The following is a 24939-nucleotide window of genomic DNA, read 5'->3' as shown; positions in this document are numbered from 1 at the left end:
TCCCTGTTATTATCTGTATTTTAGCTTCTTTGGAAGAGATTTTATCTTTACTATCCACATTGCTCTTGCTTGTGAATGACATACTTGCTTCAATATGTAAGCCATGCTCCTTCCACACTCATGAACAGGCTCACCTACTCATACTTCTCAGTGTTTGCAGACCTTTCTTTTGCCCTCCTGAAGATTGCAACACTATGCCTCACTCTTGCTTGCCAGTACGCATGGTGTGTCATGCTGTATTCCCTTGAGGCAAACTTAGGATAATGGGCCATAAACAATTGCTAGACTTACCACTGCTGTGAAATGCAAAAGTCTTTAGAAACTCTCCTTCTATTTGTTATATGTAAAGGAGCCTCGGGTAGCTGGAAGTCATCTGACATGATGCCAGCTGAAGGTTGCAACTGCAGAAACCATGGAAAAAAAGATCTTTCCTCTAGAAAAACACATGGCTTTAATTTGCTTCGTTGTGGCACCAAGGAACCATGTTAGTAGAGCATATAACAGATTACCGAAAGGCTCAAAATGTGCTATACAAATGACTAACCGCAGCAGCACAGTAGAAACCTGAGCCTGAGGGAAAAAAACCCAAAACAATCTGTGTCCTGCTTTCATTCACTAAGGCAGTCAGGCAGATTTCCAACACAACTTTACAATCACTCATAAACAGGCCCTGAATGTAACAGGAAAAATAAAATAAAGAAGTGTCTAACTAAGCCTACTTAAAATATATACATTTTCCTCACAAAATAGCTGATCTGTCTTAAAATTTTCAGTCTAAATGCATTTAGAGTTCAAAAAGCAAAGCCTGCACTTGAATTTGCAGCCCTAGCAGATTCTTTCCCCTCTGCTTGGACCGGTTTACTTGTTTCAGTTTAGATTTTAATTAAATTTTCTGTTTTGGATGTGGGGGGGATCTGAAATGTGTCCAGATCTCCTCGCCTCGATAAACAATATGCCATGATTGTTATCCGCTGTACAATAACAATATACCGGCCACATTAAAAAGCCAGAGCTTAAAGTATTAAACTGATAAACTGTAAAATGTGATTCATTGTACTGGGTTGTATAAACAGGTCATTGTTTCTGATTTACTCCTCCAAAGTAACCAAGTCACTCTGAGATTATGAGAATATGTGGGGGTGGGGGTGCATTTTCAATTGCATGAAAAAAAAATGTCTCGCTTCAGCATAACTACAATGGCTCATTGAGGAGGGCGACAGTTTTTTTTTTCTAAAGGAAAAGGTGATCTGATTTCGTGCCAATAGTTCAGTTTATAAGTTCTGAAACAAGCCAGCAGGAGGCAGGCTCCTCTGGTTGCATAAAGACTTGTATTGGCATGGCACCGTCTCTGAAAACAGTCTTTGGCTTCATTGCTCTGTAACCTTAGTAAATGCTTTCTTGATGACTTTACCGACCCAGCTCATTTAGTAAGTGATTGAGTCATAAAGAAGGATGAATCAGGGTACACCGACTGGAGCAGTCAGCATCCGGGGGCCCAGTTTCACAATCCGCTCTAGTCCCTGAAAGCTCTGACGACAAAGGTGAAAACGCTGGTGGTCTTCACTTCACGATACAGTGGCCACATACATCATGCTGTCATAAAGTATCAGTTGTAATTGTATTGTATTATTGATTGCGACGATGTGTCGTAATAAATGAGCGAACAGTGAGATTACATGTAAAATCATCAGCCAAAAGATAACATCCTTCATTGAATCTGAGAAAAAAGCATGCAACAGGCTTGTCACTGAGGACGTGAATTCAGCGCACCGATGCGCGATACGTCCCAAAGAGGTGGTCCCAGTGCGTGAAGAGAGGGGCGTAATTTATAGTTTGCAAACTGTGGTGTGCGTGGTGGTGGGGGGCTCCTCCCAGACAGGGCAGCAGTCTGTGAAGAGCCCAGGGCAGGTCATAGCCGCAGTGGTCCTCCACGGCAAGCCAGGTGTTGATGAGGTGGAAGAGGGCCTCGCTGAGAGGGTGACAGCCCACCATCCAGGCGCTGCTCAGAGACAGCAACAGTAGAGACAACAGCTCGGCCGAGCTGCAGTCCTGAGCTGCCAGAGCGAAGGGAGTGTGGTACTGGTGGTGCATCTGGTGGATGTTGCGGTACAGCCAGGAAACTCTAAGGATGAAAACCCACACACCGATTATGGTTAAAGTGCTGCTGTAATGGAAAATTGCTGGGATGTTCTCAGAAGTCAGAATAATATAATTTCTACAGACAAAAACAGAAAACGAGTGCTGCTACTGGTACTTTAACTGGCACTGTTACAGCCAGTGGTACAGCTATTAGCAACACAAGCGATTTATCAAGGACAAAGATCAGGAACCTAACACTGATTTTAGATGGGAATGATATGAATAAAGATAATGTTACTGGGAAGCTGGAGTTCATGCTTGACACTTTTGGCGAAGTGGTTTACATTCCTTCTAACGGAAGAAAACCCTTTGTAGGACGAAAAAAACCGAAATCAGTCCTCAAAATGTATATGCGTAACAAGTATCTAACTTTAGCCATCAGCTCTTTTGTTTTCTCACTGGTCTGCTGTTTAAAAGGTCAGAAAATAGAGCAAGTGCAATCATATAAATATCTCAGGACCATAATAAACGAAAAACTGAATTGTGATGAAAATTGTAAATCGGTCTGCAAAATGCGACACCAGCACCTTTACTGCCTCAGGAAACTTGCTTATTTCCACACTGACCGAACAATTTGAACTTTGTTTTATCGTTCTTTTATTGAGTCCGTTTTATCTTTTTGTTGCTGCCATGGTTCGGTCGGACCTCTGTCACAGAGAAAAACTCACTGAATCAGATAGTGAGATGGTCCAGTCGTCTGATAGGTGAGTCACAGCCATGTTTAGCCTCCCTGTACTCTAAACAGGTACGAAGGATGGCTTTATCAATTATTAAAAATGGTTCCCATCCTCTATAGCACAGGTGTCAAACTCCAGGCCTCGAGGGCCGGTGTCCTGCAGGTTTTAGATCTCACCCTGGGTCAACACACCTGAAACAAATGATTAGTTCATTACCAGGCCTCTGGAGAACTTCAGGACATGCTGAGGAGGTAATTTGGGCATTTAAATCAGCTGTGTTGGATCAAGAACACATCTCAAACCTGCAGGACACCGGCCCTCGAGGCCTGGAGTTCCCCCACCCCTGCTCTATAGGGTGAATTTCAGCTTCTTCCCTCGGGACGGAGATTTCTAGTTCCAAGATGCAGGCCAAGCGAACGCAATAAGAACTGTTTTATTTGATTCATCTTGACTAATTAAAAAAGTATGTGTCCGTCAGGTTACAGTAGGTGTGTGTGTTTTGTGAAGGGATGCCAAATGCTATCATTTCTGTGTAAAGCACATGTCAAACATAAATAAATTAAGCGTTAAGCAGCAGCAGACTGGTGCAGTCCAAACCCTCCCTCCGGACCTCACAAGCAGACCGCTGGACCGAATGTCTTCTTTTAAACCCTGGTTCATGTTGGGGACCAGGAGGAAGGAAGCCCAACAAATGCGCGTGCTGCTCACCTGTGCATGACCAAGTGCCACATGAAGAAGAGCATGTCAAAAAGCAGCAGGCATGCCACCACCTCCACGCAGAGCTGCCAGCAGCTGGGGGCCACATCAGGTAACTTGAGGTTTATCAGGGTGTTGAAGAGCGCAGTGACGGGCAGGACCACGGTCACGTATTTATACAAAACCCTGCAGAAACACTCTAACCATCGGCTCAGAGACGGCGGCGGACCCGACCCCGCGGTCATCCTCCATGACCGAACCCGCTGACAGACGCTCCCCAGCGCATCCAGCGCGAGGAAAGGTGCGCAGAGCAGCACGTGCACCAGGAACGCAAAAGACGCTGGCAGGTACGGCGAGCGGAGCACGTCCTCCTGTCCGGTCTTCACATACTCCCACAGCCCCTGTAGGACAGGCGCCTGTGCCTCTCCATACTCAGTGCAGGGTACGACCATCACGACCTTCTAACCACACATTCGTCCCCTACATCCTCTCATGTGTGCGGCCGTCCTGACCAGATGCTCCAAAAGGATCTGTAGCCTCCTTTTCATTTTTTCTTCCCGGAGAAGTAACTTACAGCTGCTCCACAGAGAGAGACACGATGCTGTGGGTGGAGCTTCGTTTCTTGTGAAAAGGTGAAGTAAATCCCCAGATTTCAGTGCTGGAATTAAAGGGGAATTCTATGACAGGACTGTCACTTTTTCTTTTTTTCCCCCAGCCATCTGATGTCGCCCGCTGCGGTGGCTGCTGGTGGCTTCACTGTGCGCACATGGCTCTGAGTATAAATGTGCACCGACAGGAATAAAACGATCCTCGGGATTTATTTTCTTTTTTTCATACCTGCCTTCTCAAAAGCGTGTTTTCGTTACGCATCTTAAGATAAGATAAGATAAAATAAGATAAGACTAATAAAGGTTAAGTCTAAACATGCGTAACGAAAACACGCTTTTGGTGCTTTACACAACCGAGAACCATCAGAACTATAGGGCAAGCTAGTTTAAAGGCGCAATGTGTGAACTGCATGTGAACTTGAAAACCAAGTCCATAAAAGTTCAATCAAGCATTTGGCACCGCGCACAAAGGGGACAGGAGGCTAATTCTTTAACAAACACATACATTAATGTGGTGGTGTGGCGCACTGGAGTGGAACTGTGTACAAAAGAGCTCCAACGATGTAAAATAAAGAAGTGATGGAGCGTTACTTAAACATTTCTACAGCAAATCTACAACACAGAGACTTCTACTGCATCACATTCACACTTTGTGACACAACAGCAGTCCTCTCCAAAGCAAGATGTGTTCCTCAAACAGTCCTTTGGAACGAACTTCAAAATACAAATTGTGTATATAAAAGCCACTGTGACTTGTTTCTAGGCTCTGATTCTTCTGGGGGAAGGAAAATAAAAAGAGAAGGAAAATAAAAAGAGAAGGAAAATAAAAGGGAAAAAGAAGCTGCATTTTAAAGCCTCATTAGTGTGGTTCCCATGTAATTCACCCCGGCCTCATCGAGCAACTAAAAGTCACTCCTTTCTCCTTCCCTGGAACTTACACAAAGCTTTATTTTTATTCTAGAACACCCCTTAAAAATAGAGTTAAAAAAACAAAACAAAACACATTTTAAGAGATTAGAGGAAACTTTATATTAAAACAGCAAACTTTTTAAAAGAAACCATCACCAAATTTCAGCCCTGGGGCCAAATCTAAAACCAGTTTTAATATAGAAATATATAGTTTCAATATAGAAATCTTACACTACACTGCAAAGAAGAAAACACAGTACTTTATTATCAGAGAACAATGCCTTGATTGTACATTCACAGCTGATGTCAGTACAAAAACATTTGCCCGGTGGGTGCCAGTCCCTTTGAAAAACATCACTGACAGCAAAGTGCGTCCACTAAGACATGATGTGAAGATATAGCTACAAGAAATTAAAAAATGACAGACGAATCAATTACAGAAAATCTTAAAATAATAATAACTTTTTGTAAAAATGCCATTTGGCTCCTGGCCTAAAGAAATATTTGCTCACAGTGACGCTGTGTATACCGAACACGCCAATTCCCCTAAACCAGTCGGTTCTTGACACCAAATGGTTCTTTGGAAAATTAAGCGCATGGTTATCAGCGCTCAGTCGTGCATTCTGCCCCAGAGATGACTCAACGTGGACTCATGAACATTTCCCAGCAGATTGTTTTCAGACAATTTCAGATGATTTCTATAAGACCACTGAAGTGAGTAACAGAAGCCTACACACTGAGTTTATGGACAGTTAAAAATTCTTCATCATTACTACATCCTGGAGCGTTCCTCCTCCACAGCTGCGTCACGCCACCAAAGACTAAAAGGCAATTACTAATTCTTGTCTTATGAAGAGTCTTACAGGACGCCCACGAAAATGGTTACATAAAAATTTTGCTTAATAGTTTTGTGAAAAGCTGATGTCACAAATGAATATTTTGGTTATGTCATATTTCTTTCACAGTGGGGGTGGAAAAAAACAGAAGAAAACTCCAGAAACAAATAGTCTCTTAATCAGTTATTCAATGTGAGAAACAAAAACAGTAAGTGCCACACACGTATACAGAAAATATATAACAACTTCACACAGGTGCACAAATCCAGCGTTCAAAACAAGTTGAAAAAACAAACTGCAGCAATCCAGTGATGGTGTCAAAGGTGACAGTGAACAGCTACCTCAGTACATTCATCCTCAGAGACACATTTGGTCCGTCTTTCAGGCAGACAGCAGAGAAAAAACACTCTTGATTACAGTCTGTGTGGAAATGTGGAACATGTAACTGAGTAACAGCATGGTTTCTACAAAACATTCACCCAAACGCTCAACCTGCTTTGTGATGGTTATTTTGCTTTTTAAATAATGACCGTATCAAAAACTAATTAAAGCATGTTTATCTACCCTTACATGAATGAGACTACTGAGCTGATTTCCCCATAGAGACAGGCAGTGTTTAAAGGTGCCCTTTAAAAAGAACAACCTTTGACATTGTTGGCTGTGGGCATGCTTGATGAATACAGCCATTACTTTAGTGGAATGGGTGGTACAAACAAAGTATTGATGGATTTGGGATCCTTGATGCTTTGGCTACGTAGGCTCGATGCACAGACCATGAAAAAAAAAAAAGAGCAGCAGCAGCAAGGACAAGTTTTTAAATTCTTATTTTGCTAAATGACAATAATAACTGATATTATCACACTGTGTCTAGAGGACTTCAGTGGCCATCAGGACAGAGCGAATGCTCATGTTGTCTGCTCTGAGGCTGGAGAACAGGGATTCCTAGCAGTAATTTAGATGTGTTCCCTTGGAGGGAAGCAACTCCTTCAGCTGATAGTGCTCTGCCTTTGAGCAGTCCAGCAGGTGCCACTACTTTCCTGCTTAATCCAGGTCCATGATGTGCTCGGCAACAATGTCCATGGCTGCGGAGGCCTTGATGGAGCTCCCTGCTGAGCCAGAGTCCACAAACATCTGTGGTATGTCGTTCCCAAAGTAGATTTTGCTGTTGGCTGCGATGGCCTTGTATTTCATCAGCTGCAGGTACTCTGGTGTTAGCTTGAGCTGCGAGAGGGAGCAACAGAATTCCAGTCATGGAAGGTCACTTTGCAGCCCACATTTGTCAACCACAATATGTGACGCGTGTTTGTGTCTTTACCTTATTGGCCTCAGCCGCTCGCTGAGCCGTGTAGAACTCCGCATCAGCCTTGGCTTTCTGCCGGGCCAGGAAAGCACCGTCTATGAACCAAAAACACAAACTCATTTGTGGTAGGGCAGATTAACAAAAACTCTATGTAGGCGTCAGAGAGCGGGACCCTGGAGGATTTTCTACATTGCAAATATGTATGTGACCCAACCGCTAATTCCCAAATGCAGCAGCCAAAACAAATGCACTTGGAAAAGAGCAAACACGTGGTAGTGGTATGCAGAGGAGTATTTCAAAACACAGAGCGTGTCCAGCCAAGATATCTGCATCTGGGCTACAGAAACAGAAGACCACACTGGGTGTCCCTCCTATCAGCTAAGAACAGAAAGCTGAGGCTAGACGATTAGAAAAATGTTGCCTGGTCTGATGAGGCTCCATTTCTGCTGCAGCATTTGGATAGCAGGGTCAGAATTTGGCAATAACACAGTAAAAGCATGTCTCCCTCCTACATTGTATCAATGGTTCAGACTCATGCTGGGGATAAACTTTTGTTTGTAACAATGAATAGTTTCTCCTCGCTGAATGCAAAGCACCACGATCGCTCTTCTTCCTTCACTGCAGGATACAAACCTTCAATCGCAGAGATTTTTTTTTCCGTTTCCTTCTCCATGACTTTCTGCCCAAACTTGATTTCTGCAACTTGAGCCACTTTCTCAGCCTCTACAAAAAAACCCCAAAACATCGCAGCATGTTAGCATGTTTAGTGCAAATAACTCGTCTCTGAACAAAGCGCTCTCAACATGTCAGTCTCTCTTCGTTTCTCACCTATCACCGCTTTAATCCTCTCCGTCTCTGCCTCCTTCTCCACAACCTTCTGTGTCTGCTGGGAGATCAGCAGCTTGGTCTTCTCGCTCTCCCTGCGAACATGTTAAAAGAGCAATTAATAAAAAAACCCCAAACAAAACAAAAATGCTTTAACTGAGAGCTACATGTGACTTCTCTGTGCAAACTTGATTTTGGGAGCTGCTTGCTGCCGGATGTCTGTCATTTGTTTCAATATTAAATTCCACAGAAATCAACATCATTACCAAAGAAGCTCCAAGATTTGTGGAAGGGCATGACACAGCACTCAGACACTGGCAAAGGAGCCCGATCCTGGGTCTGCCCCCAAAACTTTCCAAACCTTTATCTCAAATCTGTTATTCTGGCATCCAAACCACATCTTCCAGTAAATTCCTCAGTCTACACACTGATTCTCTGTTTTACCTTCAGCCTCAGAGGAGCCACTGGTGTCCACTCAGGAGACTAATGACTAATGCCTTTCCCACAGACTGGACTGCCTTTTGTAACACTATGATCTCAAGTTTCAAATTCAATGTTTTTATTACTTTCCAGAACAAAAACCAAAACTAAGTCTGTCGTGAAAACAAAACTAGACACATTCAGAAAAAATTAAAACAAACTGAAAGAAACACGTGAATCAAAGATCTAATTACCCTCCACAAACAGCAGTTATAGAGGAAAACAGGATAAAAAGCCTGACTTCCTGTGCTGCTGTCTAAACAAAGTACCAGAAATACAGATGCTACTGCCTCCCACAGGTCAGAAAGGTACTTTAGTGACCGACTGTAACAAAGTGAAAGTAGTGATACTGGAGACTTATTTAAAAAGGAATCAGTTCATTACAAGACACTAGATTCTTATCAAGCTGTCAAAGTATACAGCTCACTGTTGTGGCTAGTGTGAACATTTCTTCATAATTTTACACATGCACACATGCACTCATGCATGCATGTCCTCTTTACTTAAAGAGATGCGAGTTACTGCAGAGCCCTTGCTAGAGCAGTTTCGCTGCTGGGTCCAGTTTTCCCATGACTGCATCAACAAGTTGAAAAAAACTTTTTTGATTTCGGTTTTAATCCATGCAGCTTTTTAACTCTTCCACACACATCACTGCTAACCAAGAACTTCCACTTTTTAGAAGGTCAGTGTTAGATTTGTATTGTTGATTGTCATTTATGCTTAGAAATATCTACTCATATATGCTTAGAGGTGTATAATCAATGCCATGTTGGTAGAGGTTTGATCCTTAGTAGTAGAGAGGTTATATCTGCTCTTACTGATATATGGTATATAGGAGGACACTTACTCTGTATCTGGTTAAGTATAAGAGCCTTTTGTTTAGATGGACCGCTAGACTCCTGGCACCAGCTTTGGGGAGTCTTCACAGGGTCATACTCTGACCACACACACACACACACACACATACTTACACAACGCACAGGCAAGGTACTCTTTGTGTGTATGCATGAGGAACACAACGAACTTTGCCTACTTGTGTCTTGCTTTTGCTGTGTAGTAAATTGTCTTGAACGTTCCAGCGAATAGGTTTAAGCTACAAACCTATCAGTCAGAAAAATAAAACTCGCTTTTTTAGGCTCTCCCCCCAAAAAGTTTTATCACTCGGACTCCTCAGCAGCACAAGCTTGTTTTGGCTGCTCCCCTATTCAGAAGGGCCACAGCAGGTAGAGCCCCATGTTTGAGTTGGAAGATTTTTAAGTTGGATGCTTCACAGCTCTGCGGTGTATCAACACATTTGCCTTTAATAAGAAACATCACTGAATGGAGAATCAGATCAGAGGTGTTGTGTCAGAAAGAGCATCTGGTGTGTAAAATTAATGAAAAAAATAAAAAAATAAATCAGACAAATCAAAAATATGTTGCGTTTCCGTTGTAGTGATCACATGTGAATAAGAGAGCAGCTTCCAATAAAACAGAGCTTCAGCTCTGCTTTCCCTCCACTCACAGGTTGATATGAATGCTGTACCTACGTGGGGGCAAAAAGAACCGATTTACTGCTTATTCTACCTTCGTACCTTCACTTATGGCCAACATAGAAACCACAGTTTCTATTTTGTGAGTATGCACAACATGGGCGTCTGAGTGCTGTAAACCTCGTAAGAGCCTGAAGGAAAGCAGCATAGATGTCCACGAGCACACCAATGATTTTTTTTGTGACCAGTCAGCCTGTCCATGTGACACCAAACACACATGCATCCTTCAGACAGGCTCCAAGTGGACAACAGCTCACCTGTGCCGTCTGTAGGAGCATACGCCGCCAGCATGAGCTTAAGAGATCAGTTGTGTGTTTTTTCTTTTAGTTGTGCTGGTCACAGTTACAGAGTTTTCCATGTAGCAATGAAAAGATATAGAAATCTGTTTGAATGTTGTGCTATGGAATGTTTAACAAATGTAGTGAGTAAGTGAGGGCTTGGCGATCAGATATGCAGGTTTACACATGATTATGTTCTGCTCTGATGGATTTAGGGTCATTAATAATGTATAATGTCGTGATTTAGTGTAGTTTGTTTTAAGGCCAGAGTGAATGTGGGTGCTCACTTCACCACTGTGGATTTTCTGCTACATGTTCACACACAACAGATCCCTGCGAACTGTTCACTTTTCTACAGTTGCATTGAATGTTTGCCATCGCCTTGCAATAAAGAGCTTAAAGGATCTTCATTCAAGGATGCTTTCCCAGTAGAACAACTCAGATTTATACATAGTATTGCGTAATAAAGTAAATGCACCCACAGGTAACAAAGACCAGATGACTAACTACCATCTAAATTATGTCCATTATGTAACAACATATGGGCGTCCCTGGAAGACTTAAGACAATGTATTAAATTATTTCATTTCAAGTTATTTTTTATATCCTTCTCATTCTGTCCTTATAAACATCCCCAACGGAGAAGTCTGGAAAAATCGTATTACTTTTTTCCTCCCCATTTCATATTCCTCGTGGAATAATTAGAAGACAAACAAATCAAAAAACAAAACTCACATAAGCTCGTAGTTCCGGCGAATGCTCTCTGGGATGTTGGGCTTTGTGACACGGACCGCCTGAGGATAAACAGGTCAGAAAAAACATTCAGATGGAATGCAACGACCAACAAGACCATAAAAAGAGCTTTTTACCACCAGAGAAGCTCCTGCTGGAGAGGAGCCCAGGCTCAGTGAAGTCCTGTTAAAGACGCTCTCAAGTGAAACTGTTATTTCAGCAGTTCCTGTTGATTTAAAGTAACCATGTGTGGAGGAGTAAAGCCCAGTGAAGCCCTTAACACTCCGGAGTGACACATGGCTACACTGATGAGTGCAGTGAGGAGGTGAATTAACAGTGGGGAAGAAGAAAGAAAAAAATCATCAGGCTTCCTTGGAACTTTAAAGAAACACTGTTTTGTGATTTGATCCAAACTGTGGGAGAGAGCCTTTGTAAAATGATTTTATGGACTGAAGACTGTGTTTCATTAGGCTGGAATTATCATGTGTAAATTATTACAAATGTGAAATGTTTCTCTCCGTTGCCTCGTTTGAGCTTTCCTTTTATTAGAACAAGAAAACTTTTAGCACTTTCTAAAAGAATGATTCAGAGTCAGACCCCCCTGCCATCCAGACATTCAGTCAGCATTCAAGATCAGAAAAGGTCGACAGAGGATGAATAATAACGCTCCTCAGGGAACTTCACCTAAACTGAAAGTGAAAGCATCCAAGCTAAAAAGACAACACAAAGCCTCTAATGTTTTTTTATATACACCCAGTAGAAAAGCAAAACTTCTATAAATATATATAATCGACCACTTAATAATGAGAATAATGTGTGTACTCTAAAATCATCAAAATCACATTTGGGGTTGGACCAATCAGAACTCCTCTGAAGAACTAAATTCAATCCTTTATAATAAATATCTACAGGTCAGAATCTGATTCACAAATCTGAACCATGTATTCCATTTTGTTTGACTCAGACAGCTCAGTTGTATAATAAACTAGTGTTTCATTTCCCAGACGAACTGTAATTTCAGTTGCATCAGTAACCTAGGAATAACTCTCGTTGTTGCTCTTGGCAACCGTTAGAGTATACAGACACCACTCTAACATGTGTCCTGCAACAAAAACAAGGAGAAAGCTAGAGCAGCACAAAGGCTGGAAGTGAGATTGAACATCTGGCACTGACTGTTTTTTGGAGGAGTTCTCACTGCACCAGCATGATTACATTTTAATTCTTCTACAGAGTAAGCAAACAAAATGAAGACCTTAGGAAGGTTAAGCAACAGCAATTTTAAAACTGCTGACAGATGTACAGTCAGACCTTCTTTATAATGTAAATAAACTCTTTTAACCAAGTTATCTTAGCAACATAGTCCTACTCAGTCACAAAAGTATGCTAATTAACAAGGCAAGCAGAGACTAAAGGCACAGCGTCCACTTTAATGAAGACATAACAACATACAGTCCTGGTCAAAAGTTTAAGACCACTTGAAAAATGGCAGCAAAAATTTTTTATATTTTGCATGTTTGGATCTTAACAAGGTTCCAAGCAGAGCTTCAACATACAAGATGAAATGGGAGTGGGACCAAACATTTTTCTGAGCATGCAATTTATTAAAAACAAAGCTTAAACTGAAACAGGCTGTTTTACAGCTGATCAAAAGTTCAGGACCACATGCTTTAAAAGGTCAAATCTGTGCAAACATGTGGATTCATTGTCATTTTCTGTCAGGTAGTCACACTGTCATGAGGCAAAAAAACCTTTTTGATCGCAGTCGGGTTGTTGAACTGCGTAAGCAGGGTCTCTGGCAGCACGCCATCGCTGCTGAGGTGGGACGCAGTAAGACAGTTATTTGGAATTTCTCAAATGATCCTGAGAGTTATGGAACAAAAAAGTCAAGTGAAAGACCGCAAAAAATTACACCATCATCGAGTCGAAGAATCCAAATGGCTGTCTGTCAAGACATTGGATGATCCTCAGCCCAAATTAAGGCTGTTACTGGTGCCGACTGCAGCCCCATAACCATCAGACGGCATCTGAGACTGAAGGGCTTCAAAAACAAAAAATGTCTTCAAAGGCCTCGTCTCCTTGAACGTCATAGAACTGACTGTTTGGACTTTGCAAGAGAGCACCAAACATGGGACAGTGAAAGTTGGAAGAAATTTTTATTCTCTGCTTTTTCCTTCAGTGGAACAATGAAGCTTCAGGAGGTGCAGGGGTGTCAAACACGTCCAGATGTTGCAGAGAGCATCCCTCATGACTGAGGGTCCTCGTCTGTGTGTTAACGACTGGGTTTTTCACCAGGACAACGCTACAGTACACAATGACTGCAGGACAAAGGACTTCTTCCAGGAAAATAACATCACTGTTTTGGACCATCCTGCATGTTCCCCTGATCTAAATCCAATTGAGAACCTTTGGAGATGGACGGCAAGTGAAGTTTACAAAAATGGACAACAGTTCCAGACAGTAGATGCTCTTCATGCTGCCGCCTTCGTCTTCATCTACCACTTGGTGAAATGTTCCCACTCACCTCATGGAAACACTTGCATTAAGCATGCCACAACTGACTTTTGAAGTGAACAACAAAAAGGTGGAGCTGCTCATTACTGAGTTCATGTTCGTTGGAACTTTGCTTTCCATTTTGGGGCGTTTACAGGGTTTTTTTGGAGGTGTGGTCCTAAACTTTTGATCAGCTGTAAAACAGCCTGTTTCAGTTTAAGTGGGTTTTTTTTTCAATAAATTGCCTGCTCAAAAAATGTCTTGTCACACTCCCATTTCATCTTGTTGCATGTTGAAGCTCTACTTGGAAACTTGTTAAGATCCAACTGTGCAAAATATGAATTTTTGCCATTTTTCAAGTGGTCTTAAACTTTTGATCTGGACTGTATGATGAGACAATATGATAACCCAATGGATCGAAATGTTAGCATAATATAAGATGACTGGTCCAAAGCATGTAATGTTTGCAGTTTGCTTTTAAAACCAGCTACAAGCACCACATCTACACTGATTCTTCTCCCAACAACATGATGTACATGGAACAGAGTCTGAGAGAGGACCTAGAGGAATATGCAAACCCTTAGAGCTGTGTTTTACTATACTGTAGTATGAGTATATGTTAGACTAGTGAGAACTGCACATTACTACATTACTACAAAAATGACCATGTACTTAATTAGTGATGCAGAAAAACTTTTAGACCTGATTTCCAAGTCTGGTTTAGACTTTAAGGCTCAGTAGGGTTTATTGGTATTCAAAGGGTGTACCTGACCACCCATTGCCCATTATCTCTCATTCAGTCTTGGGTTTTGTTGAGCCAGCTAACACAAAGAAAGCCCTGCTGTGTGGTACAGCCCTGTGCTGCCAGCAAACTGGAACTGACACAGCTCTGACCTCATATTTACAATCACACTGAACTTCATTCTGGCCTGGGGTCTGTCTGATCCTCTGCCTTTACCTGAATGATAAGCCCAGGTGCCATGCTTGTTAGATCCTCTTGTAGCGTCAACTTCAGATTTTCATCAATTTGGTCTGTGGGGGAAAAATGCGCAAAAAAGGCAGGTAAACATGAAAAGCTCTGAAACACTTCTAGCTCTCCAACTGTTAACAATGGTCCCCTGAAGGCCCCTCCCCTCACCAAACAGGCCGATGTAGACCTCCTGCAGAGAGTGAACGCTGCAGAACTGGTTGAGTTCGTGGTGAACTTTGTTGAATATCAAGGCTTTGTCATAGTCTGCAGTGAAGTTCCTCACTATGTCATACACTGCAGAGATAGAAGTTTTAAAAATTACATTATATATATAGTCACAGATAGATATGGATGGATAGAGTTACAGCTGTCCCGATGATATCAGGATAAACACACTGTTAGTGTGGTGAAATTACCCGCCGATGGAATGAGGTAGTTCACCACTTCTATGCGATCAAAGTAAATCATCACTCCTCCACTGAAAACAGAGACAAAAAGAAGCAACATATAATTCAAAAGCTTTTACCCAAACACCAGTGTGAACTGACAGGGGCTATTGGGGTTTTTTTGGTAGTTCAGACACATGTTGGTGAAGCTCTGATCCGTGCAGCGTACGAGGTTGTGTGTGGGAGTCTGTATTGTGTCATGATAACTGCTGAGTTTAATAAGGCACGAAACCACATCTGATACTGCTTAATCCAAAAACAGCAAACTAACCTTGTGCCGCATGGTACGTTCTTCACTTCATCTGTCTGCAGCGTCGTCTACGAGATAAAGATCACATGTTTGACATGTTGTTTTTCAACACTTCAAACTCCTTTTATTGGATCCAACATTGTTATAACAACCCTCGACCAGTAAGACTCAGAGGAAACAGCAACAGGACATCACATTATTATTATATACCAGTGCAGCACCACAGAGAGCCTGACCAACATCTCAGTCTGGAATTATTTTGTTTCTCCTCGTAAGCCTAATTAATGTGGGCTTAATTCTAAATACGTGTAGATCATTCCCTGCTAATATCAGGACTCAAGAGGACTCTGTACACAGTGCAGTCTTCCTCTTAACATTACAGAAGATTCAAGATTCAAAGTGTTTATTGTCATGTGTCACAAGAGAAAGGGCATTTCTCTGTGCAATGAAATTCCTTCTTTGCTGTCCACCCACAGATGCCGATTAATATATACAATAGAAATAGAACATATAAATACAAATAGTACAAATAAATAAATGAAGACAGAAATGGAGACAAAATATGGAGGATGAGGATGATTTGGATGGAAGGATGGGATTATTTAACAGGAGTAGTGGACATTTTTGGTTGTAACACCAAATAACCCCGACTAACAGTGTTTTTGGAAATCATCGTGATGCCACAGTGAATTTGACCTCTAACCTTTTGGATGTAAAAGGGCATCACTTCATCAGTCATTGTCAAGATGTCCTTTGTGAGGTCTCAGTGACCTGTGACCACCAAATTGTAATCAGCTTCACCTTCAGTTCAACTCGACGCTTGTGCCAAACATTCCATTAATCCCTAAGATATCATGTTCACAAGGAGGAATGATCAATTACGCCTCCATTCACAGCTGTCATACCTACAACTGGAGGCACTCGCCAAAAATGAAATGAATACACTGCTCAGGACACTCAGTAAGTATGAGCGCTTCTCAGAGATATTTATTCTATATCTTTCAGGACGTAGACCGTTATCTCTGCATCATATTTCTGTGTATGCACAGTCATGTAGAAAGGAAAGTGCACCCTCTTTCAGTCCTAAAGCTTCATATATCAGGACACAATAAAACATTGATCTGGTCCTGAACAGGAGCATGTGACATCATTGGGATCATTGTCCTGCTGCATGACACAATTTTGGCCGCCGAGCTTTAGCTGTCAGACAGATTTGACTCTATGATACTAGGATAGCAAGGAGCCCAGGTCCTCAGCCCTCCACCACCGTGCTAATATGAGGTGTTTTTATGATATGCTGTGTTTGGTGCACTCTGCATTAAGGACAAACATCTACACTTAAATCTCATCTGTCCAAAGGACATTTTTCCAGAAGTCTTGCGGTTTGTTCAGTTTCTTGGAATATTATCATTATTATTATTATTATTATTATTATTATTATTATTATTATTATTATTGAGCTACAAACCGAATGATAACATGCATGCAAAGGCTACCAAAACCATAACCTCCTTCCTAGCAACAATGTCTCATAAATAAAGCGGGTTACCTCAAAGCAACTGGGCCGTATGGAAAAAAATCATATCCATGCCCCTAGCTACTAAAGCCAAAACAACAACAGAACTCAACCTGATAAGTTGCTTCAGCTTTAACAAGAAACTCTTGATTACCATCAGCTGCATTCAAACCAATAATTGCATAAAACTTCATTTTCATTTTTCCCCTTACTCAACGACTGCAGGTGGTAGCCTGTAGCTAAATCTGATACAAAGCATCTTTTCTTTGTACAGTGGCTTGCAAAAGTATTCGGCCCCCTTGAACTTTCCCACATTTCGTCACATTACAGCCACAAACATGAATCAATTTTATTGGAATTCCAGGTGAAAGACCAACACAAAGTGGTGTACACGTGAGAAGTGGAACGAAAATCATACATGATTCCAAACATTTTTTACAGATAAATAACTGCAAAGTGGGGTGTGCGTAATTATTCAGCCCCCTTTGGTCTGAGTGCAGTCAGTTGCCCATAGACATTGCCTGATGAGTGGTAATGACTAAATAGAGTGCACCTGTGTGTAATCTAATGTCAGTACAAATACAGCTGCTCTGTGACGGCCTCAGAGGTTGTCTAAGAGAATACTGGGAGCAACAACACCATGAAGTCCAAAGAACACACCAGACAGGTCAGGGATAAAGTTACTGAGAAATTTAAAGCAGGCTTAGGCTACAAAAAGATTTCCCAAGCCTTGAACATCCCACGGAGCACTGTTCAAGCCATCATTCAGAAATGGAAGGAGTATGGCACAACTGTAAACCTACCAAGACAAGGCCGTCCACCTAAACTCACAGGCCGAACAAGGAGAGCGCTGATCAGAAATGCAGCCAAGAGGCCCATGGTGACTCTGGACGAGCTGCAGAGATCTACAGCTCAGGTGGGGGAATCTGTCCATAGGACAACTATTAGTCGTGCACTGCACAAAGTTGGCCTTTATGGAAGAGTGGCAAGAAGAAAGCCATTGTTAACAGAAAACCATAAGAAGTCCCGTTTGCAGTTTGCCACAAGCCATGTGGGGGACACAGCAAACATGTGGAAGAAGGTGCTCTGGTCAGATGAGACCAAAATGGAACTTTCTGGCCAAAATGCAAAACGCTATGTGTGGCGGAAAACTAAGACTGTACATCAGTCTAAACACACCATCCCCACTGTCAAATATGGTGGTGGCAGCATCATGCTCTGGGGGTGCTTCTCTTCAGCAGGGACAGGGAAGCTGGTCAGAGTTGATGGGAAGATGGATGGAGCCAAATACAGGGCAATCTTGGAAGAAAACCTCTTGGAGTCTGCAAAAGACTTGAGACTGGGGCAGAGGTTCACCTTCCAGCAGGACGACAACCCTAAACATAAAGCCAGGGCAACAATGGAATGGTTTAAAACAAAACACATCCATGTGTTAGAATGGCCCAGTCAAAGTCCAGATCTAAATCCAATCGAGAATCTGTGGCAAGATCTGAAAACTGCTGTTCACAAACGCTGCCCATCTAATCTGACTGAGCTGGAGCTGTTTTGCAAAGAAGAATGGGCAAGGATTTCAGTCTGTAGATGTGCAAAGCTGGTAGAGACCAGAGATGGGCAGTAACGCGTTACTTGAAACCAGTTATTTATCTGTAAAAAATGTTTGGAATCATGTATGATTTTCGTTCCACTTCTCACATGTACACCACTTTGTGTTGGTCTTTCACGTGGAATTCCAATAAAACTGATTCATGTTTGTGGCTGTAATGTGACAAAATGTGGGAAAGTTAAAGGGGGCCGAATACTTTTGCAAGCCACTGTATCTGATTTACGTATTTTGCAGCCAGTCCCTGAAAAGAAAGAAAAGATCAACAATCAAGAATGAACAGTGTATGAAAACATTCAGTGGAGACGAGTGTTTGGATCTGAAAAGAGAAGCTTCTCTCCTACAGGGCTACCAGAGGGGTGGACGCTGACACCAGAGACAGAGCTCCAGTTATCTGAAGCGTCTGGTTGTAGCTGCTGCTAAAGGTGGCCCAACTTACTGTTAAGGTCATAGAACTGATTACTGTTTTACAAAATTTGGCTTCACCATTCTAATGTTTAGTAAGACTGCTTTTGTTTTATACGCGATATAGTTTGAAGATATAACAACTTAGTGTGAAGCTAAACAAAGAGCTTTTCATGTGTCTAAGTGTGAAACACGCACTATATTTTCCCATCTTACATTGAAAGCACACTGTAATCTTCTGGGAGCGAGCCATATAATGGCTTAACCATGCCCACTTATATTGTACAGTAGAGCAGACACTCCTTTTCTGCACACACCTTTTAAAAGTTATGTTTAAACAGTGATTATGAAAGAAAGAAATCATTTACACTTTGCTTATATGGTCACATAACGCTTTGATGGTATTTTTTTTATAAGTTGGTATGGGGAGAACAGTCCTCCTCACACGGATATTCATTCAAAGAAAAGAACAACTGAATAACAGAACATGCAGCATTCACATCATCACTCCATAATACAAACCACTCCATGGAAAGCACAGCATATTTATGATGTAAGATAAGGAAATCTTTGTTTGTTTTTCTGCAAAATCACCATGAAATTGTTAACTTCTGTGTTACCAATAACAGTATGGCATTAATAATATTTATACTCCATTTATTTATTTTGTATCCCACAGAAAAAAATGTGACATTAAGCGAGTAATGTTCAGATTATTAATAACCTGAGAGTTCCAATAAAAGGACCGGCATGACTCACCTGCACAGACTTGTATGTGGTGATGAACGGAAGCATAAGATGGAAACCAGGACCGCTGGTGGTGGTCAGGAGAGCCCCTCCCCTGTGTGACGCACAGTTAGAATCAGTAAAATCATTAAAACAAAAAACATCCAACCTCAAATTAGAAACTTCAACCTCAACCTAGAAACTTTCCTGGCTTCAGAGGACTCATTTGTGCAAAGAGATCCAATTAAACAGGAAAACTATGCAATTAAACCAATTATTTACTGCATGTCCATGCAAGTGATCGCATCAAAATATCCTGAAGCTAAGATGGCTTATAATAGCTCACAGCTGGTAATTACAGTGCTCACCGTGGGACAGACAAGACGCTAAAATCAAAATGATCTGAAGCAGGTGCTTGATTCTGGGAAGTTGTGCAACGGAGGAGTGTAACGCTAATCTCCCACATAACAAGTAAAACAGCTCACCTGTAGTAAACTCCAGTGTGCCCCTCATCAATCTTGTGCACGGAGGCTAACAGCGCTGCTCCTCCAAGAGCAGCAATTATTGAGAATACGGCACCCCACTGTGCCATCCTGGCAAGAAGACAGGAGAGACAGCATGTGAAAATAATGAGCAGATGGAGTTTCTCTTCTGGTGTTTTCACACCGACGGTCCTAATTACAATCAAATGCTCACACAATCTTACAGCTACATGTCGCAGAACAACTGTCTATCCTGCCAGCGGGCCACAAAGTGCAGTAGTAACACACTGGAGCTTCCTTCTTCCTCGCTGGTTTATCTCCTCTCAGCTCAGGCTTAGCCAGACATCAGCTGTGACCTTGTCACACTTAAAGAGGATTGAGCACAGTTGGCCCACTTAAGAAAACACGTGCAAATAGTCAGAACGCGAGCCAACACAAACTCAAACGCACCATGCAAGTAGCAACAAAAATGTTTCCAAGCAAAAAGTTGAATTTGACATTTAAGCTGACAAGCAGCTGACTTCAATAACTTCAAAAGTCCTAAAGCATTGAAAACAAAACAACAGCATCCTGGTCTGTTCATAGATTTTTAGTCTATTTGCAGTATTAATGTGCAACATCTGTCGTCAAATTAATGAAGACATGTTCTTGGCTGGCTGGTGTTTAGTCCATGTTTGTTTGTTTGGTTTTTTTAAACTGGAGTATACTGAGCTCGTTTGTTACTGAGTGACACTTTTTACTTAGGCTCCACACAGAGAGAGTCCACAGAGCATCATCAGGCTAGATTTTTCAGTTCGGTAACTAAAGGATCGTTACTAAACATGTCTCACATTGCAATGGAATGTGGATGACTGAGGAATTATTCTCCAGGCTTCCCGGAGGAGATTCAAACGCCTTCTTTCGATGTTTCTGCCTTTTGTTCTGTTTCCTGTTATGTTGATCCCACACTGCTTCAATAAAATTTGGATTCATCACTCCTTAAGATCTGCTGTCACATATTTTCAGTCCAGTCCTTGTGTACTTGACAGCTACCCTCTCACTGAGATCATTTCTGATGCGACCTCAGCAAACAACTGGTGGGATCAACTGAAGAGCCTCAGGTCCTTTCAGGTCTTTGGAGTTTTTCCTATTTCTTAGGAACATAACTTTCATATTCTGCTCATCTGCATTAGATAACTTTCAGGCCTCTGTTGTTGTTTTTTAAGTTGAGACTACACACCATGCCAAGATGGGCCAAACCTTCAGCCAATAGTTTTTTGCGCCGGTGAAACTGTAATCATTGGCATTTCTCATAGATGTAACTAAACCAATGAGAACATATGACTTGTTGTGACACGCTGCTAGTGACAAAGTGACAAAAGACAAGAGTTTTCTGCTCATTTCCACCCCTAAGTCTTCAGATCCAGTTTGGAAACATGGTGACAGCTAGTCATCTCAGCTTCACAACAAGACGACACCAACTAGTGAGTGACATAATTAGTTTATTAGCTCTACGGTCTCTGGTTGTAAACTGTGTTACAAATCATTCTCCCTCCAGTGGTTGTGGTTTTCCAAGTAAGACAAGTTGTTTCTGTCTCTACATGCTCAAGCAGTGCCTCATTTACACTGGAACCATTACAGAATGAGACACAACACCACTTGTTTTACTGATGTAAAAAATTGATGTCCACAGGTTACAGCATGTGGAGGAAAGAAGGCTGCATTCAAACTTACTGATGTGGTGTTGCACACCGCTTCTTTCTCAACAGGGCAGTGTTCAGGGGTGTTAAGCTGGGCAGACACTGTGCGATTTTTTCAGTCGTGCTATTCAGCTCCTGCTCAAACTGTACGACTGACTCGCAGGGGTTAGAAGTTCGTAGGTCACGATGCAGGGTCTCACACTATACGGCCTGATGCTCTGATGCGACCTGAGTGCTCACACTGTGCGTCCATAAAAATGAAGGTTATAACAGAAAATCTGTCGCTTGCTCTGCCTCTGTGTCTCTCACTCACACAGACACGCACATCACCACCATCAACTTTGCTAAATTGCTAATGAAAAACATTGATCAGGCAGCTGTGATTGAGCAGTGGTGTAAATCCAACTATTTTCACGGTTGTTGTGGTCGTGATAATTTTGTGAGGCCACATCGAAAAGGCTCGGATGAGCTTTCCAAAGTTCTACAAGTTGTGCCTCCATCATTTGTGTCCAGATCACACGCTGCACAGCCGTGCTACTCCGTCTTTTCACCGACGTTTATGTGTTTGCGTGTGCGCAGTGTGAGCGGCTGCGGTGACACCCTCACGACAGTCGGGCGATTGATGGTCGGGAGCTGGTCATGAGGTGTTAATCGCTTCTCGTTACCCCACGTATACTACACGATGAACGACGCACGATGAAGGCCAAACTCGGGCCGATCACCAAAACGGTCGCACGACTCAAAACTCGGCTCAAAATGGGCCAAAAATCGCACAGTGTAAGCCCAGCATTAATTACTAATTAGATATTTAGATGTATTTAATATAACATGATATAGGATAGATTTCTATATCCAATTGTGGTCAGATGTTTCCATAAAATCATTATGAGCATGAATGTCATTGTAATTTTGTGTTTTTAATTATTTTATTTGAACTGTTCTTTTTCTGGGGTGGAAGACTGTACAGTACACATCTTGGATCGCTTAAAAAAAAAAGAAAGAAGAAAAGTAAGAGTTTGGTGCACAAGTTATTTCTATTTTGGACTTTCTCTAATCCACAAGGCTCACATGTATATACAGGCACAGATTTACACATACAGGCCTGCTTATATTTGGTTTAATGTCTTTTAATTAAGTAGCACCCACAAGCTTTGATATTTGACCACTTTTCGTGGCAGAATTGGCAGAGTTCACTTAAATTATTTGGGTTCCGGCACAGACTCGGCTTTTAAACAGAGTTTCAAGTTTCAATAGGTGAGGTCGGGGCTTTGAGAAAACTACTCCAGAGCATTGACGCTAGACTGTTTTATCTGTTCTAAAAAAAGTTTTAATGTGTGTTTGGGATCACTGTCCTATTTGAACACACAGTTGTGTCCAACTATTAACCATCTAGCTGCTAATTTGAGGTGGAAAATTTGGAGTTAGCCGTCTTTCTTCATTACTCCATCCACTTTGTGCAGTGTGCCAGTAACAGGGCAGCAAAACAGCCCCAGAACATGTCGTCACCACCACCATTCTTGGCAGCTGGTTCAGTAGGTTTGAAAGCCTTGCCTTGACCACTTCAAACATATATTTTGTCGTTGTGATCAAATAACTAAATCTTGGCCTCATCTGACCCTAAAACTTTTCTCCAGAAGGCATTTGGCTTGCCCATGTGGACAGCTGCAAATTTCAGTGAAGCTTGCAGGCGTCGATTTTGGAGCATCACTTCTTTCTTGGTCAACATCCTCTCAGTACATGGTGATGTAAAACTGGCTTTACTGGTATTCCTGCAGTTTCTGGTTGATGGCAGGCTTGAGTCTTAGTAGTTCCTGAACATCCCATTATGAATTTACTCTCATCTGAGGGGTAACAATTTGCCAAGGTCTGGAAGAAGACTCCAAGTGGTGACACGTGTGAATAACTCCACCTACGTACAGCTGTTTGAGATGATGATCCTGGAACGGCTCCAAGAGATCTTCCCAAATTGTGAAATTCTCCTTCTTAGATCTGCACCGTGCTCCTTGAACTTTCTCACTGTGCTGAGTATTAGTGAATACAGTTAGTGCTGCCAAATAAATCTTTTTTATGCTGGCAAAGAGAACCTACCAGTCATGAGGACTAAATTAAAAGTCCTTGGCCTTGTCGAGTTAAAACAAATTGTAGAACCTTTGGCGCCATTTATGGAAAAATCTAAGTGAGTCTATGAGATATTTGAGCCTGTATGTACACTCTTGACCTTGTGTGGATCACAGAAAATCCCAAATAAATTCAAATTTGCAGACCCAACCCTTGTTTTTATAAAATCATTCAAGCTGACTATACAACCATTCCACACTAACAGCTCACTGAAAACTCCAAATTGCATCCATCACATTTATGCCCCTGCCGAGTGTGCGTAAACTTGTGACCACAACTGCAAACTTCCTGTTGACTAACTTGACCTGATGGAGCTAGATACGGAGCCATTGCAGCTTTGCTTAGTAAGGATTTGCAGAGATGCAATCTGGTAACCCTGCTACCTCAAATGGCTTTTATAAATACAATGCTTAAAAACATATGGAGAGATATAATCCAATGTTGATTTCTCTACTGATCTACAACCTTTTGCTTTTTAATATACAATAGTGTTGGATATATTCATTAATGCTGCGCACTTTAAAAACAATGAAACTGGGTTTTCTTCTCGTATTAAACGTTTAAAACAAGTTGTGTGCACAGCTTCCTCTGATAAACGAACACACCACCATTGCAGCATTTCAAAGTTCAAGTTAACGTTGGATTAAATTTAAAACACACTTAGGCGAAACATGTACGCCGAATAATAGGAAAGACCCTAAACATCTGACTGTAGCATGAAAATTATTAAAATGTGACAGCCACCTAAGACATACAACTAAACCAAATGAAAAACTCCAAAAATTTGAATGGGATTCAGATTCATGGGCTTCGTGGCTTAGCAACAGCGGGATATAAGTTGTTACATCATTGCTGCCTCACAGAAAGGAGCCTCTTTCAGTGGTAGATCTTATCCAGATGTTTCAACCTTCACTTGAGTGTCCGTTTTAAAAGCTTAACACGAGGCCAAACACTAAATCATGTTTAGCTAACACTGCTAAGTAAAACAACCTTAGCCAGTCTCTTTCCTTCTAATATGCTAGTGGCATGTGAAACGGCCATGGTACATAGTTTAAATATGCAGAAAGGCACATTTCTGTAGCTCAACAATATCTTACCTGCAGTTTCTGCTAAGATGACAGCAACACAAATAAGAAACACCTCCGGTACTTTCTTTTTCGTTTTCCTTTTGACTGTGCGGCATCTTTTGCTTTTTTGTACCTGCGCCCTCTGGCGGACAACCAGCAAACCGCATGTGCCTCACTG

General features: G+C 41.8%; 2 protein-coding genes and 1 long non-coding RNA gene across 3 annotated transcripts; 1 reads left to right on the top strand and 2 right to left on the bottom strand.

The window, feature by feature from the left end:
• Positions 1 to 427: 427 nt before the first annotated feature.
• ch25hl3 (cholesterol 25-hydroxylase like 3) lies at positions 428 to 4230 on the bottom strand. The gene is made up of 2 exons (XM_003448621.5): positions 3525 to 4230; positions 428 to 2122 (listed from the first exon to the last, which is right to left on the bottom strand). The coding sequence occupies exons 1-2, from the start codon at positions 3962 to 3964 to the stop codon at positions 1762 to 1764; spliced, it is 801 nt and encodes a 266-aa protein (XP_003448669.1). The 5' UTR covers positions 3965 to 4230; the 3' UTR covers positions 428 to 1761.
• On the top strand, positions 4011 to 6278 carry LOC102078129 (uncharacterized). Its single transcript, XR_269621.4, has 2 exons — positions 4011 to 4144; positions 4228 to 6278. It is a non-coding gene; the product is annotated as an uncharacterized LOC102078129 (long non-coding RNA).
• Positions 5274 to 24939, bottom strand: erlin2 (ER lipid raft associated 2). The gene is made up of 12 exons (XM_003448586.5): positions 24792 to 24939; positions 19901 to 20008; positions 19449 to 19530; positions 15190 to 15236; positions 14889 to 14950; positions 14641 to 14766; positions 14461 to 14534; positions 11016 to 11074; positions 7994 to 8085; positions 7799 to 7888; positions 7181 to 7260; positions 5274 to 7086 (listed from the first exon to the last, which is right to left on the bottom strand). Exons 1-12 carry the CDS (start codon positions 24926 to 24928, stop codon positions 6907 to 6909), a joined length of 1137 nt encoding a protein of 378 aa, XP_003448634.4. The 5' UTR covers positions 24929 to 24939; the 3' UTR covers positions 5274 to 6906.

The sequence above is a fragment of the Oreochromis niloticus genome, linkage group LG12 (assembly GCF_001858045.2).
Source record: "Oreochromis niloticus isolate F11D_XX linkage group LG12, O_niloticus_UMD_NMBU, whole genome shotgun sequence".
In the NCBI taxonomy this organism is placed as follows: domain Eukaryota; kingdom Metazoa; phylum Chordata; class Actinopteri; order Cichliformes; family Cichlidae; genus Oreochromis; species Oreochromis niloticus.
This window is presented reverse-complemented; position numbering and strand designations above follow the sequence as displayed.

Bases quoted from the DNA above. Each gene is read 5' to 3' on its own strand.
- ch25hl3 (XM_003448621.5), bottom strand. From the start codon at position 3,964: ATGGTCGTACCCTGCACTGAGTATGGAGAGGCACAGGCGCCTGTCCTA. The intron at 2,123-3,524 runs GTGAGCAGCACG...TTTCATCCTTAG, and splicing joins TGGCACTTGGTCATGCACAG to AGTTTCCTGGCTGTACCGCA.
- erlin2 (XM_003448586.5), bottom strand. From the start codon at position 24,928: ATGCGGTTTGCTGGTTGTCCGCCAGAGGGCGCAGGTACAAAAAAGCAA. The intron at 19,531-19,900 runs GTGAGCTGTTTT...TGCGTCACACAG, and splicing joins CACACTGGAGTTTACTACAG to GGGAGGGGCTCTCCTGACCA. The intron at 7,889-7,993 runs GTGAGAAACGAA...GTTTTTTTGTAG, and splicing joins GAGGATTAAAGCGGTGATAG to AGGCTGAGAAAGTGGCTCAA.